At 44.4% G+C, this 17,485-nt stretch overlaps 1 protein-coding gene across 1 annotated transcript in view; it reads right to left on the reverse strand.

The window, feature by feature from the left end:
- The window catches only part of ZNF414 (zinc finger protein 414), a 1,162,011-nt gene that overhangs the window by 932,513 nt on the left and 212,013 nt on the right, over positions 1–17,485 (reverse strand). Inside the window, exon 2 of the mRNA XM_044090610.1 lies at positions 13,665–13,808. Coding sequence (XP_043946545.1) covers positions 13,665–13,722 — 58 coding nt within the window. The 5' untranslated portion in view covers positions 13,723–13,808. The remainder of the gene's footprint in view (positions 1–13,664; positions 13,809–17,485) is intronic.

Below are 17,485 nucleotides of genomic sequence, written 5' to 3' on the forward strand. Positions count from 1 at the left end.
AAAACAGTAGTTTCAAGCAAATACACCATAAAAGAATACTCCCATGAGGTTGTATGTGGGGGTGTTAGCCATTAGGCCTGTCCCAAGAGGGGAAGGAGGGAGGGAAACCTGGACTGCAGCTGTAATAGCACTCGAACATCTACATTTATGGTAGGTACAAAATTGTACTATGTTCATCGTGCATACAGCTGCAGTCATAACAGATAGGTAGAATCCCAAAGCTAATAAAGGGTGGAAGGCACTAAGTGGAACTAGGAGGAGCCAGGATGCCCTGCAAGACAGCAGTGGCAAAGCCCGCTCTAGATTTGGAGTATAATGGTAGGTGATGGTGCTTGGAGAAAGTATGAACAGAACTCCAAGTGGCTGCTTCCAAAATATCTTTGGTAGGAACCCCCCTGAGGAAAGCTGCAGAGGTAGCTGTGGCCCTTGTGGAGTGAGATCTGATGCCTGTAGGTACAGTTTTACCATGGAAAGAGTAACAAAAGCGTATGCAGTGGGCTATCCATTTTGAGATTGTCTGTTTGGAAATAGGCTTCCCTTGAGCACCTGTAGCATACGACACAAAGAGTTGCTCTGATTTTTCTGAAAGTCTTTGTTCTGTCCAAATAACGGAGCTGTTTGTTAATGTCCAAGGAATGTAGTAGCCTCTCCCCTTTGTTTTGTGGATTAGAGTAAAAGGTAGGTAAGTGGATAGCCTGATTCAAGGCTACCCTGGATACTATCTTTGGCATAAAGGAAGGATTGGTTCGTAAGGAAACTCTGTCCTGATGGAAAATGATGAAAGGCTGCACAGCCATGAGGGCTTGTAGTTCCGAAACCCTGCGTGCTGAGGTGATAGCCAGAAGGAAGGCTGTTTTCTATGACAAATATTGCAGTTCTGTTGAAGCAGCTGGCTCAAAAGGAGGCAGGGTCAGTTTTTCTAGAATGAAATTGAGGTCCCAAGCAGGTACTGGCTGCTTCCTTGGGGGTTTTATATTTTTAGCCCCTCTAAGGAACTGTCTTAAGACAGGGTGAGAGAATGAAGGAGGATCAGTGTTGTACTCTGCAGAAATGGCTGAGGCATGGATTTTGATGGAGGAGAATGAAAGTCCACTGCTTAGCATCTCAGCTAGGTACTGTAATATTTGAGGTAAATTCAGTATTCCAGGGTTCTGACCCTTTTTCTGATTCCAGGCACAAAACCGTTTCACTTTTGCTGAGTAGGCTTTTCTAGTAGAAGGTCTTCCGGCCTCCAAAATGACATCCTGCACCTCCTAGGAGAGTAGGGTCTGTTGTGGATTTAAGGAATCCTCCATGCGGCTAGACTGAGTGTTTTCAGCTGACTGTGAAGAGTTTTGAAGTTGTGCTGAGTCAGTAGGAGAGGCATTAGAGGCAGGATCCATGGTGGGGAATGCGTCAGGCTCCTCAGGAAAAGGTATCAGTGTTGTCTTGGCCAGTCTGGAGCAATGAGAATCATCTTTGGTCTGTCCGCCCTGGCTTTTAATAGAACTTTGGGCAGCAGAGGAAGAGGTGGAAAGGCATAAACTGTCATTGTTGTCCAACCGAAAGAGAGTGAGTCCACTTTTCAGGCTTGTGGATGAAAGGTCCTTGAGCAGAATTTTGCCAATTGGCAATTTCTGTGGGTGGCAAAGAGATCTATGTCTGGCCTTCCCCATGCTTGAATTATCTTTGTAAAAACTTGGATGCAACTTCCATTCATGTGGATCTGTCAAATTTCTGCTCAGGTTGTCTGCCAGTGTGTTTTCCTTGCCTGGCAGGAACTGTGCTTTAAGTTGGATTTGTTAATTCCAGAGCCATGTTCCAAAGAGACATGGCTAGCCTGCATAGGGGATATAAATGGGTTCTTCCCTGTTTGTTTATGTACCACATCACTGTGGTGTTTGTCCTTATCAATAGCTGGCCTGGATGCAGTAGGTCTTTGAAAGCCATAATAGCATTTATTACTGCTAGCATTTCCTTTTGATTGATGTGTGGGTGCTTTTCTTTTTGTGACCATTTGCCATGAATGCACCGACCTGTCATGTGCGCCCCCCAGGCGTAGTCCGAGGCATCTGTTGTGATGACTTGATTTGCTTGAGGCTCGCAGAATGGGAGACCTATATTTCTTTGGCATGCTTGACCCCACCACAGAAATTCCTTTTGAAGACATGGAATCAGTGGTATAATTGTTTCCAAACTGTGGCTGTGTTGCGACCATAAGTTTTTTAGGTACCATTTAAGTTTCCTCATATGCAGCTTTGCACAAGGGATTAGCAGGATGCAAGATGCCATGAATCCCAGAGCCTGCAGGATTTTCCTTGCAGTCAGCCTGGTGAAGGTTGCCAGTTTTCTGAAGTATTGAGTTAGTTGCCCTTGTTTCTCTGGCGTGAGGTAGGCCATCTGGATGTTTGTATCCAAGCTGGCACCCAGGAAAATTATTGTTTGAGAGGGTATTAGTCTTGATTTCTTTTTGTTGACTGTGTATCCCAGAGAATTCAACAACATTATTACAAACGCCAGGTGTTTCAGAAGAATGTGTTTGCTGTCCGCTTGGATCAGGCAGTCGTCCAAATATGGGTATATTTGTATCCCTTGAAGTCTGCAGAAGGCAATCACTGATGCCAGGCATTTCGTGAATACTCTGGGTGCAATAGATAAGCCAAAGGGCAATGCAGAGAATTGATAGTGGGTTGAACCTGCAAGAAATCTGAGGTATCTTCTGCAATCTTGTCTGATTGGGACATGCAGGTATGCCTCCTTGAGGTCCAATGTTACCAGCCAAGACTCCTTGCCCAGCATGGGAAGAAGCTGCTGTAAAGTAAGCATCTTGAATTTTGGGATGAGTAAATATGTGTTTAGGATGGACAGGTCCAAAATAGGTCTCTAATCTTTGCCCTTCCTTGGTACCAGGAATAGTCTGGAATAAAAACCTTGACCCTGTTCTTGTGCAGGTACCTCTTGAATAGCTTTCATGTCCATGAGATCTGAAATGTGTTTTTGTGCCTCTGCCCTTTGATTGTGTGGCAAGTTTGGCATGCCTCTCATTTTTGGAAGGGTGTGAAAGTGGAATCTGTAGCCTCTGTCTATAATGTCCAGGATCCATTTGTCTTTTGTGACAATATGCCAATTTTTTGAAAATAACGCCAGTTTTCTGCCTAAAGGTGCTGCCATTTGAGTCTTGCTTGGCATGCAAAGGGGAAAGTCATTGGTTCTGCTTTCTGAATGGCTGTGAACTATCCTCACCACCTCTTGGTGTAGGTGCTTGCCATTGTCTGCCTCTAAATGATCATTGAGATTGCCCTCTACCCCTCGGGCGACTGTATCTACCTCTTTGAGGTCTGTCTGTGGCTGGAAAGGACCAATTTTTTGAAGGCCAATTTCTACTGAAACGTGGAGGCTGTACCTGTAGGAAATCTTTCACTGTTTGCATTGATTTTGCCTTTTCCTCCATTTTCTTTAATACCTCCTCAGCTTCAACACCAAACAATACATCTTTTTGAAGAGGTGCATCTAGTAATTTAGCTTTGACATGATCTGGTAAAGTTTGCTCTTTCAGACAGAGGGAATGGACTCCTCTGCATCAGAATCCTCAAAAGGGCAGTATGAATGTTCCTGGTCCTCAGAATGTTCTGAAGTAATGGAGGCCTGGTCCGAGGAAGGGTATTCTTCCTCCACTCTGGGCCTTTTGCCCGAGGGGGGTTGACAACCCCTGATAAGAGTAATCAAATCCTCAGCCATTTTGAGCATCTGCTTTTTAGGCATGGGGCCTTGAGAGGGGCCCTGTGCAGCTTGTCTTTTAGTATGCATGGCTGCTTTAGATTTAGTGAAAGCCTTAATGGAAAAAGAAGGAGGCCTGAAGACACCTTGAGAGGTGGCAGGCCTGTCTAAACTCTGAGTTTCCCCGCCAAAAGTGGCTTCGGTATCTGTAGTCGGGGTGTGGGCCGAAGAGCCTGCGACCTCGGGCACAGAAGACACCGCTAATGAAGTATCATCAGTAGTCAGGGGCTGCGTAGGCGTCTCGCTGAGAACCGGAGCACCTGTAGTCAGCTTTAGCGTGGTGTCGGTAGAAGTCGCGGACCTCGTATATCTGTCCTTATCTTTGCGTCTTTTACTCAAAACCGGAGTCAGAGTATCCGACGACATAATGTAATTAAATTTTTTGCCAAAATAGTGTTGGGCGAACTCCGCCCGACGTTTAATAGTGCGTCTGTTGAATGTAGCACAAAAACGACAGGCCGAGACGTCGTGGTCTGGGCCTAAGCAAGGAATGCAGAGGGAATGGAAATCCTTATGTGGTATTTGCTTCCCACATGAAATGCAATTATTAACTTTGTCTGACATCGATCTGAGGCAAGAAAAGTTACCCCAACGGGGTACTTAGCTTTCAAGAAGTCTTCGGTTGAAAAATATTCGTAATCTCAGGAGCTGGCCGACCGGCATTTGCGAACTGCTTCTGGCACCACGTGGCAAGAAAGACTGAATAAAATGGCGTCGGCTGGTTCTTTTATACCCCTGTCGCACTGACGTCAGGGAAGAAGCGACGACATCCGACGCCGGACCTAGACTTTGGAATTCGGCCGACCGAGGACCCGCCTGACGGCAGGAAAACCCATCTGTTATGACTGCAGCTGTATGCCACATAGGAGGACTTCCTGACTACTGTGGCGATGTGACTATCAAAGGAGAGAGTCCACCTGGGTCCCAAGGTCTCTTATCACGCATTCGGTTTAAGTAGATTGCTCCCTATGTGGTAGTTCATGGGTACAGAGTTTTTACCAAAGGGGATGACAATGCACTTTTTGGCATTGGGCTTGAATCCATGGCTCTGACACCAGGCATCTGTCTCAGTGAGGCCCTTCTGTAGGATGTCCACATCATTTGGGGACTTGACTATGGTTCCTAGTTTGCAGTCATCTGCAAACATCGTTAGTCAGAGGCCTTCTGTGTTAGCCTGTACTTCAGAGAAATAGATACCAAACAGGAGAGGTCCCAGGACGGAACCCTGTGGTACTCCACTTGTCACTGCTTTGAGGTCAGATTTGGAGTCTGCAACTTTTACAGTGCGGATTCTGTCAGTGAGCCAGTTGGCAACCCATCTTGTGACGTAGGGATTTATACCTAGTTTAGCTATAATTCCAGAATGGGGGATGGTGTCGAAAGCCTTGGCGAGGTCAAGATAGGCTGTGTGAATCACCTTACCCTCATCCACGGCTTTGGTGACTGCTTCAAAGTAGTCGATCAGGTTCAGGAGGCATAATCTGCCTTTCACAAACCCCAACTGGGTGGGATCCAGAGTTTGGAAGTTACCAATGTCTTTGTTTATGAATTCCATGATGACACGTTCCATGGTCTTGCAGACCAGGCTCGTCAGGCTAATAGGTCGACAGTTCCCGGGATCAGTGGTGGCTCCCCCTTTGTGGAGTGGGATAACTGTTGGTGTGCGCCATTCAGTGGGCACAAAGCCTGATGCGAGGCTATTATTGAACATGGTACTTAAGTGGGGAGCCAGTTTGCTCTGAAGTTCGTGTAAAATGCAGCCTGGGATATTGTCCAGTTCCATGGATGCTGTGTTTTTGGCTTTAGAGAGTACAGCTTTTACCTGCGTAGTTGTGATTACAGGGACTCTGCATTCTTCCTGTATAGATATGGAACCTTTAGGAGGTGAGAGGGGGGTAAAGTTAGCACTGAACCTATCTGCCAGGATGTTGGCAATATCAGCTGGTTCTGTAATTTTCGTGCCTTTGTGCTGTAACTCAGAGCATATCTGGGTGTTGCCATCTAGATTCTTGACATAGCTATAGAATGCTTTCTGGTTGTCCTTGGATTTAGTGGCGATTTTGTTTTCGTAGCTAGCTTTGGAGGATCTTATAAGGGATCTCACCTTCTTACTGAGGCTGACCAGGGAGCTCCTCCACTCATGGGATTTTACTCTCTTTTGCAACAGTTTCTTCCTTCTGTTGTACAGTTTGTTTATGGCAGGGGACCACCAGATTGGCTTCCTTTTTTCGGAGGACAGCGTCTTGGTTCTGTTTGGGATAGCATGGCCCATGCACTTGTGCAAGTGTTTATAGAGTGCATTTGTGTAGGATTCAGCAGTTGTAACTGTATTGTCCATTTGCATGGGTGTCATGAAGTTCACCACTTCTGTCTTAAGAAGCATGAAGTTGGCTTTGGAGAAATTTTTTACTATGGTTTCCTTAATGGGGGTGGGGTTAACTTATGGTCGGATCTGACCAACGAGGAGTTGACTTCAGGTGTGGAACACCAGTCACTCATGCTGGTAATGACTAGGTCTGGGATATTGTTGCCCCTGGTGGGGGTGTGGATAAGTTGATCTAGGGCATTGGAGTTTATAAATTCTATAAAGTGTTGAGCTAAGGAGTTGGTACACGAGTAGTTTTCCCAGTTAATGGAAGGGTAATTGAAGTCGCCCATTATTTGGGTGTTTAGGGTTCACCCCAATATTTTCCAGTACATCAAGAAAAGAGGAGTGGGAATCCTGGGGCCTGGTGGGGGATCTGTAGCAAGCTACAATTTGGATTGCAGTTTTGCCCAGAGTTAGTTGCACTTGGATAACCTTGGATGCATTTCGCTGAGCAACTAGACTGGAGGTGTGGATATCCTTAATGAATACGGACACACCTCCGCCTTTGGTGTTTCGGTCCAGGTTACATGGCCGAAAGTGTGGTATGAGTTACAGCCTGGTAGTGCAGGGGTGCTCTCTGGAGCCTTGAACCAGGTCTCGGTCACTGCACAGATATCGATGTTCTCCATTTTAAGGGGTGCCTCGAGTGAGTGCATTTTGAGATTTAGACTTCTAGCACTGAGTAGCATTACCCTCAGTTTTTGCTTGCCTTTTCCTGTTATGGTGGTGAATTTGTTATTTGAACCCTGCCTAAAAAAGGCACTATAGGGGCAACAAGAGCCTTAGCCAGTATCCGGAATCCCAGGGGCGACAGGTGCAGGCCATCTGTGGGAAAGCATCGTGGTCTGTCAACCATGTCATCCCAAGCAAACGGATACTGGATCCCCTTAGAATGACACCAGAAGCTTAGCCAATTGTTGAAGTCAATAATTTTGTCCTTGTACTGTGGTATCATTCTGGGCGATGGCAGAATGCTACTCAGGACTAGGGTCATACCTGTCTGGGCTACAAGATCGGAGAGTTCTTCCATGTCTCTCTTCATGTAGTCCAGGGAGGTACATCTTAGGTCATTCACACCAACATGGACAATGACAGAGTCATATTTGTACTTGTTATGGAGTGACCCGAGTACGTGAGTTATGTGGCGGATCTTGGCACCCGACAGGCAGCTGACTGTAACCTTCTCCTAGTTTAGCCTGGTGAGTGGGACATCAGTGTGCCTGATTATAGAGTCACCTATGACTAGTGTGTTGGATATGTTATTTTGCTTTATTGGCTGTGGTTGAGTGGCACACGGAGTCTGTGAGCTATGTGTCATTTGGATTGTGTTGGGGGATGGAGGTTACTTGCGTTTCTGCTTTGGAGGTCTCTGTTGCTTAGACAGATTATTATTGAGAGCCTCCGCGAATGTTTTTGTGTTACTGTGTGTGGATTTTGGTGGTGTACATTTAGTGAGACTATGTGATGAGTGTGGTGTGGTGCAATGTTTACCTTCTCCTCATGACTGTCAAGCTCAGCCTTGGTTGGAGAGAGCTTTACTTCCAGTTTGGCTAGATAAGTGCATCTCTCACAGGTTGTAGTGTTGGGTGGTAGGAGGAGAGGGTTGTCAGTGTACATGAGGCAATTTCTACATTGCCTCAAGATGCCCAGATTCATCAGATAGACAGGAGAGAACACTGGGAGCTGACCCTTGGACATGCCTGAATAAAAAACTATTTTCCTCTAGATAAGTGAGGAAAGCGAGTACAAAAACTGTTTTCCTCTAGGTAATTAGGAAGATAGAGTGCTATAGTAATTAGTAGCTTATTTAGTGCTTACAAGTTCTGAACAAGTGCTGAGCATGAATAAGCAAGTTTAAGTGCTAAAACTAAGAATCTGTATCTGCACTAGACAAGTTACAGGACAGAAACAAGTGCAAATGCAGGCTTTCAAATCAGAAAGTTGAGACAGATGGAAGATTGCCCAAACGAACAATAACTACAATTTCTGGGCCAGAACCACTCATGTGGTAGACAGGTTACCTAGTGCTTACCACTCCCACTGATAAGCTAGAAGGCTTCTCTCCAACACAGAAAGGTTTGGGGGGCTCAGAAGCTTACAAACAGTCCTGGATACAGCAAATCTGTTTCTGGAACAATAGTTACAGAAAGTTGGAAACAGGCTTACAGTTTTTCTTTTTTTTTTACAGAAAAGTAGCAAAAACAGTAGTATGCAGCAATATTAGACCAAACACAGTTTACAAAATGCAATTAAATTAAAAAGGACTAAAAGCAAGTGCAGAAAGAGTTTATTAGGTAGAATGTGATACAGAGATGGGACTGGGGGAGTGTCCCAGATCAAATCTACAGTGGGGCGGGCACTGCAAAAGCCACCAAATTTAAACTACAAACCAAAAATAGGAGGGTGGGTGAGACAAAACAGTTTCAACAGAGATCTAAGCAAAAACTAACAGTACAAACTTTAAAACCAAAAAAATATTCTCAGCTCTGTATATTTGCTGATCAGTCTCTCAGAACAGTGAGACAACAGTTTCAACACAGATCTAAGCAACAATTAAACTCTATAACCAAAAAAATATATAATCAGCTCTGTATATTTGCAGATAATCTGTAAGACAGTCTCAGAACACAGGTTCTATTATTGTTTGTGTAGGGTATCACTTTCCTATTGGTGTTGCCAGTGCCGCTGGTTCCATTAGTCTCTGTGCATAATCTCTCTCTATTCCTCTTAATGTATGGTTTAACTGTGGTGTCCCTTCTGGTCACAATCTCATCGTGAATATCATCAGTTTCATAGCTACGGTATCCTCTCTCCTTAAATTCATTCTCTAAACTGTCTAACCTGAGCTGAAACAAAGAATCTTCACTGGTGAGTTTGGAGGCCCTCAGGGCCGACCTTTAACTATATTTCTATAGATGTGTGGAGGGTGCATGCTTGTGCGATGTAACAATGCATTCTTCCTACAAGTCTTCCTAAACATCTCTATCTTTATCCCTTCATCTTGTTTATACCACCTTGGGCATAAATGATGGGTTAGTCTTGAGGGAAACCCTGTCGACATGGAAGATAATGAAGGGTTCCACAGCCATAAGGGCCTGTAAATCAGAAACTCTTCTTGTTGAAGTGATGGCTAGAAGTAAGGCTGTTTTCCAAGAGAGGAATTGTAACTCTGCTGAAGCTGCAGGCACAAAAGGGGGAAGCGCGAGCTTCTCTAGTACAAAGTTAAGGTCCCAGGCAGGAGTGGGAGCTCTTCTTGGGGGTCTTAAATTGTTAGCTCCTCTCAGGATCTGTTTGACCAGAGGGTGAGAGAAGAGGGGTGGCTCAGTATTGTAATGAGCTGAGATGACAGAGGCATGAATCTTAATGGATGAGGATAGGCCTTTGTGGAGAAGCTCAGCTAGATAATCTAGGATTTGAGGTAAGGAGGGCACGTCTGTGTCCTTTCCTTGAGGCTGGCTCCAAGAACAGCATCTTTTCCACTTTTCTGTATGGTATTTCCTAGTACAAGGCCTCCTGCCCTCAAGGTCAACATCCAGCACCTGTTTGCTGAAGATTGCTGTGGCTCTATTCAGGGAGTAAGCCAGGCTGCCAGGTTCAGGGTTTGCAGTGGAGGATGCAAAATCTGTCCCTCCTGCTGGGACAGCAGAGAGGGGGTCTGATGTAGGTTCCAGGGTGGCACTGCTGTCAGGCTGCGTAGGAGTGGGTACCAGTGCTGGCGTGGCCAGTCTGGTACAATAAAGATCCGTAGCCTATCTTGTTTGATCTTGTGTAGTACTTTTGAGAGGAGGGGCAGATGGGGAAAGGCATAGATTGAGAGGTTTTCCCAAGTGAAGGATAGGGCATCCACTTTCCATGCTTGGCTGTGGGGAGTTCTGGTGCAACGTTTGCTCAATTGATGGTTTTGGGGGGAAAGCAAAGAGGTCCAACTCTGGTGTCCCCCACCTGTGGATTAGAAGTTTGAATAAGTTGGGTTCCAGTTTCCATTCGTGTGGGTCCATAAGATTTCTGCTTAAGTCGTCTCCCAGTGAATTTTGTTTGCCTGGCAGGAATCGAGCTTGCAAGTGCACTTGGTTGCTCAAGGCTGTGTTCCACAGAGCCATGGCTAACCTGCAGAGTGGTTAGGAATGAGTTCCCCCTGCTTGTTTATGTACCACATAACTGTGATGTTGTCTGTCTTTATCAAGAGTTGTCCTGGAAGGATAAGGTATTTAAAGGCTGTCAGTGCATTCTGTACAGCTAACATAATATGCAGGTGCATTTGTCCTGGGCTCCATTTTCCCTGAATGCATCTGCCTGCCATGTGAGCCCCCCATGCATAGTGTGATGTGTCTGCTGTCAGGGTTTAGGCAGGGGTTGAGTGAAAGGGAGTCCCTTGTTGTGTTTGCAAGCCCCTGCCCACCAAAGGAACTCTGTCCTTAGGCAAGAAATGATAGGAATCACTGTTTCCAAGCCCTGAGAGTGTTGACACCAAAGACTCTAAGTACCATTGAAGTTTCCTCATATGCAGTCTTGCATATGGAATTAGGAGAATGCATGAGGCCATGAACCCTAGGGCTTGCAGTATTTTTCTTGCAGATAGCTGGGTTTGGGTAGCCAGTAGTTTGAAGTAATTTGTCAAATAAACCGCTTTTCTGGAGTGAGGAATGCCATCTGGGAAGTTGTGATAAAGCTTGCTCCCAGGAATACAATCTTTTGGCTGGGTACCAGCTGTGACTTCTTTTCGTTGATGTTATACTCCAGAGAAGTTAGGAGTCTGTTTACAAACGTCAGGTGCTGAAGTAGCAATTCCTGGCTGTACAGCTGAATCAGGCAATTGTCCAAGTATGGGTAGATTTGGATATTTCTCAGCCTGCAGTATGCAATGGCTGGAGCCAGGCACTTTGTGAATACCCTGGGTGCAGTAGATAAGCCAAAGGGAAGTGCAGAGAACTGATAGTGCATAGAGCTTGCCCTCAAACGTAGATATTTCCTGCAAGATTCCCTTACATGGATGTGCAGATAAGCTTCTTTTAAGTCTAGGGTGACCAGCCAGGAGTCCTTGGCTAGCATATGAAGCAGCTGCTGGAGTGTAAGCATTCTGAATTTTGGTACCACCAGGAAGGTGTTGAGAACTGACAGATCCAACATAGGACGTCAGGAGTTCGCTTTTCTGGGCACCAGGAACAGTCTGGAATAGAAACCCTGTCCTATTTGCTCTGAGGGAACAGGTTGAATAGCCCTGATACTGAAAAGGAAAGTACTTGCTTTTTGGCCTCTGCCCACTGGTTTGGAGGAAGGTCAAGCAATCCACTTGGGGTTGGCACTGAGTGGAAGTAGAATATGTATCCCTGGGATACAATGTTTAAGACATACAGAGGTATATACCTTCTTACCCCCCATCTGTCTAAAGCCCTAGAATCCCTGTCCGAAGGGGTAGGGTTTTGGCTGTAGTAGCCTTAGTACCTTTAGGTCCCTTAGAAATGGTTTCTGGATCTGCAGTGGGATTCTTAAACAGAAATTTGTTAGAGTCAGGTACTCTATAGTACCTATCAGGCTTTCTAGGAGCTGGTAAAGTATCAGGGGTAAGACTGGATTCCATGAAGACATCATCTACAATATCCAGGACAAGTGGTATAGCTAGAGGCCTGTGCTGAGGCAAGTCTAAGAATTCCCTGAGTCTCTTCTTGGACTGTGGGTAGTACTGGCATTCCCAGCGGAAATGCTCTCTTAGGGTATGCAAAGTTTCACCGAAAGAAAAGTCCTCTGGGGGGCAGGTAGACGGAATAGAATCTTCTTCATCTGAATCCTCATACGTAGATAAGGGTATGTCCTGGTAATCAGAGGGACCAGAGTCATCGGACTCATGGTCTGAAGAATCAGAAGGAAAATCAATTCCTTGTCTTTTAGAGGGGGAAGGCTGGCTTCCCCTAATTAAAGTAATGAGGTCTTCAACCATTCTCAGCTTTTGTTTCTGTGGCATGGGAGCTTGAGAATGCGCTTTGGTCGTCAGTTTTCTAGACGTAGTGCGAACCCTGGGCCTGAGAAATTCAGTAGTTTTAGTAAGAAACAAAGTAGTTGGTTTAATACGAACATCAGTAGGTCTGAATACACCCTCAGAAGCTGGTGCCTGCACAGTGGCTCAGGACCCATCCAAGACAGAGACATCTGCAAGTTCCATAGTCAAAGAAGCATCTCACGGAATACCGGACTCTGAATGGGTCTCAGTAGAGGCCTGCGAATCTGTAGAAGCAGGTATCAGGGGCTGGGAAAGTGCCTCACTGAGTACCGGTGGACTGGCGACTAGCTTAAAGGAAGCGTCGTTGGCAGTTTTGGACCTATGTGGTCTGTCTCTTATCTTTATCCTTACGTTTTTCAGAAGATTGGTAGTCGGATGGCTTATCAAAGCCATTTCTGAATATGGAGAACGAGAAAGAATTTAGCGACATAAATAGCCTGACAACAAATAGTTCAGGTGTCGAACAAGGCACAAAACCGACAGCAAGGAACATCGTGTTCTGGGACTAAACAGGTGACGCAGTAAGAATGAAAATCTCTATGAGGTATTTGCTTTCCACAGGCAAGACAATCGTTAACTTTTTCTGACATCAGTTAGAGCAAGAAAAAAGGATCCCCAACGAGGTACTTAGCTTTAGACGACTTCAGGCTTGAAACTCGAAAAACAAAAATTTCAGGTAGCGGCCGACCGGCACCTGCGAACTGCTTCTGGATCCCGCACGGCAAGAAAAGCTGATGTAATGGCGTCAGCTGAATGTTTTATACTCCTGACGAACTGATGTCATGGAGGAGGTGACAGCATCCGACGCAGAAATCTCAAGATTCTTGTATTTGGGCCAACTGAGGGCTACCTGCAGGACCCGTGTGTGATGACTGCAACAGTGAAACACGAAGAACATCATTCCTTCTTTCTAAAGTTATTTTGTGAAAACAAAATCTCAGCATTACCCCCACACCCACTACCAACCAATGCCCTCCAACCACCACAACAGAGCCAAACTTTATGAGTTTTGAGGAGCCACAGTCTTCTTTGCACTCTTTCAAGGATCTGCCATATCCAAACAAAAACAAACAATTAAAATGGCACAACCTCAGGTGCAACAGCTGAAAATCAAAAAGTCTGGAAACCAGTTTCCTTTAACACAAATTGGTCAAAAATACACAAAGGACAGCAACACACAATTATCAACACTATTTCTTTTGAGGAGCGACCCTTCCCAACACCTTTGTTTGGGCACAGCACTCACCCAATCCATAAATCTAATGGAAACCAACACCACAACCTTAGCCGTAACTCACATACACCAAAACCGCGATGACAACCATAACATCCGTCATATCTCTGAAGGTAAACTGCATCTCTAATTACCTTGAGGTACAGCAGCAAAAAATCTAATCAAATGGTATTTCATTCAGTGTAAAAAAAATTGCACAAATGTAATTCTCTTTCAGTGATAGAGTCACATAAATAGCATCCAATGATATAACTTAATAAACTGCTTCCAAACATGTAACACACGACCTTCAGCTAAGAAGCACTGCTTACCTCCTGAAGACAAAGCAGACGCCACATTTCTTCTTCGTGATCTTGGTTTCTCTGACATGTTGGTGCCCCAAGAGGCACTGTGCTCATAAGAATTCTGTAGAAATGACAACACACTACAGACACCAAACGTTCTTGATGTGCTGCCTAAAAATAAAAGAAACACCATCGGCAAAACAGTGATACAATGGATAACCTCAGCAAATACCAACTTAGTATTTAAAAAGGTGCTCCTGCAATTACAACTTCCTTTTAGAGAGCAATTAATCTGTTCCATTCCAGCAGAGGGAAAAGTACCCTAGCTTGGCCCAGAAAGATGTCCTCATTCTTAATTTCATAAGGAGTGACATTTCTGCACTGTGCAGTTTGACATACTCTGTTTCATAGTGGACTCAACCCCCAACCCAACTGTATGACAAACTATCTGGAATCATTACAAACAAAAAATGTAACTACCTACTAAAAATATTAACGGATACGAGCTGACCTCAGTCTAAAGTCATAGTGTACATCAGACAGTTGACTGAACTTTTCAGCAGCAAAAAAAGTTCTGGAATATGGCATCCATACAATACTTCCTCTTTTATACCAGTACATCCTTGTGTTTCAGAAATGGAATGAATAAAGACGGTGCCTAAAAGCTTTTGTTTACTGGCCAGACATCAGAGCATTATCAGGATAAGTCCCTTATGGTTTTGTGCTACTGCAACAGTGACCTAAGGATGAACATCTATCATTTTTTTTCTTAATCTCAACAGATACCTTTTAGGTGAGTGCAATAATTTAAGAGATAGACAACTGAGGTTTTGACATCCCAATCAACTAAAATTAACCACCTTCTAGTTTCTAAGGTACCTGATTGACCTGATTAGCCATGTTATAAGGGGAAGGACAGGTACAGACACTGAAAAAAAATGTGGCAAACGACCTAGTTTGCAATATTTCCATGCGGCAACTAGATGAAGATGAGGTGAAAGTGTTAAACAAGGGTTTAAGCTTCATACCCTCCATGCAAGCGGATTTACCAAGTGCGTTGATTGAACTGAGATTGCTTGCACGTAACATTTCCCTGAAAATGATATATGATGTAAGTACTGAAAATGCAGTTGTTGATCTTTTTAAAAAGACAAGTATTTTTACACTCAATCTACCACCGAGTGTTGAAGTGTTTATTAAAGCATGTGACAATGACTTATATACTGCTCTTAGATCCGACTGCAGAGATAAGAGGTTTTACAACATGACGTTAAATGAGAGACAAGCATTGACTAGGCTTGGTAATGATGGGGATATAATTATTAAGCCTGCTGACAAAGGGCACCTGATAGTGATGGACAAATTGTTTTATTCAGAATCATTGAATAATATGTTGGATTGTGAGAATACATATAAATTACTTCAAGTTTGTTTGTGTCTTTCGGCTTTTCCCGGTTAGGGGTTGCCACAGCGGAACTCCGGTCCGCTAATGATTGGTAGTGGATTTTTATGTACCGGATTACCAGCCCTGACGCACAACCTTCAACGAAGGCACGCCCCATTCACGTATGCCTCCACACAGAAGACGCTTTAGCTGAGAATCGAACGGACGTCTTGCTATGAGGAGACAACGCTACCGCAGCACCACCAAGTAAAAGAGGTAAAATCAATAATTGAGAACTATAAACGGCAAATTGAGAATTGCTATTTAGAGCATGCTATACCTGAATGTTTGTATAAATATTTTATTATTGACATACCTGTTATTCCCAGTTTTAATGGACTTCCCAAGGTCCATAAGAATAAACTGAGACCACCATTCAGACCCATCGTTTCAGGATCTGGATGGATTACAGAGCCAGCATCTGTTTACCTGGAAAAGCAATTGAGACCTATGATTTCTAAACATTGTTCAATATTGAGAGATTCTGAGCATTGCCTTTCTAAGCAGCTACAAGGCAGCTGGGAAAGAACTTTTGGTTACCTTGGATGTAGTATCCCTTTTCACCAGCATTCCCAATCATCTTCTTCTTTTGGCTGTTCCCGCTAGGGGCCGCCACAGCGGATCACCTGTTTCCATTTCTTCCTGTCCTCTGCATCTTGCTCTGTCACACCAACCACGTGCATGTCCTCTCTCACCACATCCATAAACCTTATCTTAGGCCTTCCTCTTTTCCTGTTACCTGGTAGCTTCATTCTTAGCATCTTTTTCCCCAATATACTCCACATCCCTTCTCAACACGTCTAAACCAACGTAATCTTGCCTCTCTGGCTTTGTCTCCAAACCTTCCAACCTGGGCTGACCCTCTAATATACTTATTCCTAATCCTGTCCACCCTCATCACACCCAGTGCAAATCTTAACATCTTTACCTCTGCCACATCCAGCTCAAACCCCTGCCTTTTTGTCAATGCCACTGTCTCCAACCCATATAACATAGCTGGTCTCACTACCCTCTTGTAGACCTTCCCTTTCACTCTTGCAGGTACTCGTCTGTCACAAATCACTCGTGACACTCTTCTACACCCTCTCCATCCTGCCTGTACTCTCTTCACCTCTCTTCCACACTCACCGATACTCTGAACTATTGACCCCAAGTATTTAAACTCATCCACCTTCGCCACTTCTACTCCTTGCATCCTCACTATTCCTCTATCCTCCCTCTCATTCACACACATATATTCTGTCTTAGTCCCTTAGTCCTGCTGACCTTCATTCCTCTTCTCTCTAGAGTATATCTCTATCTCTCCAGGGTCTCCTCCACCTGTTCCCTACTCTCACTACAGATCACAATGTCATCTGCACACATCATAGTCCATGGGGACTCCTGTCCGAGCTCGTCTGTCAACCTGTCCATCACCATTGCAAATAAGAAAGGGCTCAGAGCTGATCCTTGATGTAACCCCACCTCCACCTTAAATGCATCCAACACTCCCACCGCAGACCTTACCGCTGTCACACTACCCTCATACATATCCTGTACCACTTTTACATACTTCTCTGACACTCCTGACTTCCTCATACAATACCACACCTCCTCTCTAGGCACCCTAGGAATATGCTATGTAAGGGAGTTCTTGATGAAAGATGCCACAATAGCTGTAGAAAAGATTGATTTAATTTGTTTCCTACTTGAATTCATTTTAGAATTTAATGTTTTCACATTTGAAACAAGACATTTTTTGAAAACATCAGGGGTGGCCATGGGGACCCCAACAGCTAACAGTTATGCAAACATAGTAATGGCACAGTGGGAACAATGCCTCATGATGAATAATGATTTCAGTAGGAATATATTATTTTTCAGGCATTTTGTGGATGATTTATTTCTTCTATGGGGTGATACTGAAGAAAGGTTATATGAGTTTATTGAACGTCTGCATAATAGTACAGAATTTTTGAACTTTACTGTTAATAGTTCTAGGACTAGCGTTGACTTCTTGGATATTAAAGTAATACGGGAAACAACAACTGGAAAGACAGACACTAGCCTGCATAGGAAGGAATGTTACCGTAACAGTTATGTTCACCATACAAGTATGCATCCACCTCACATCTTTAAGAATGTTGTTAAGAATCAGGCTGTGCGCATGTCCAGGTTACATGCCAGGAACCAGGATTTTGAGACCAGTTTGGCAACTTTGAGGGATGAGTTTGCAGTGAGAGGTTACCCCAAAAAAGAGCTAGAGGAGGCTTGTCAAACCGCCAAAAGTCAGAGAGACAATATAGGGAGCCCATACTTCTCCAGTCCAGCTAGAGATAATCTGACCTCTGAGAAAAGCATAGGTGGCACACACATTTTGAGCTATACCATGACACATTCGACAGATACACATCTGATTAAGAAT

This window comes from Protopterus annectens, chromosome 13.part0, assembly GCF_019279795.1.
Source record: "Protopterus annectens isolate FY-2018-M chromosome 13.part0, PAN1.0, whole genome shotgun sequence".
In the NCBI taxonomy this organism is placed as follows: Eukaryota; Metazoa; Chordata; order Ceratodontiformes; family Protopteridae; genus Protopterus; species Protopterus annectens.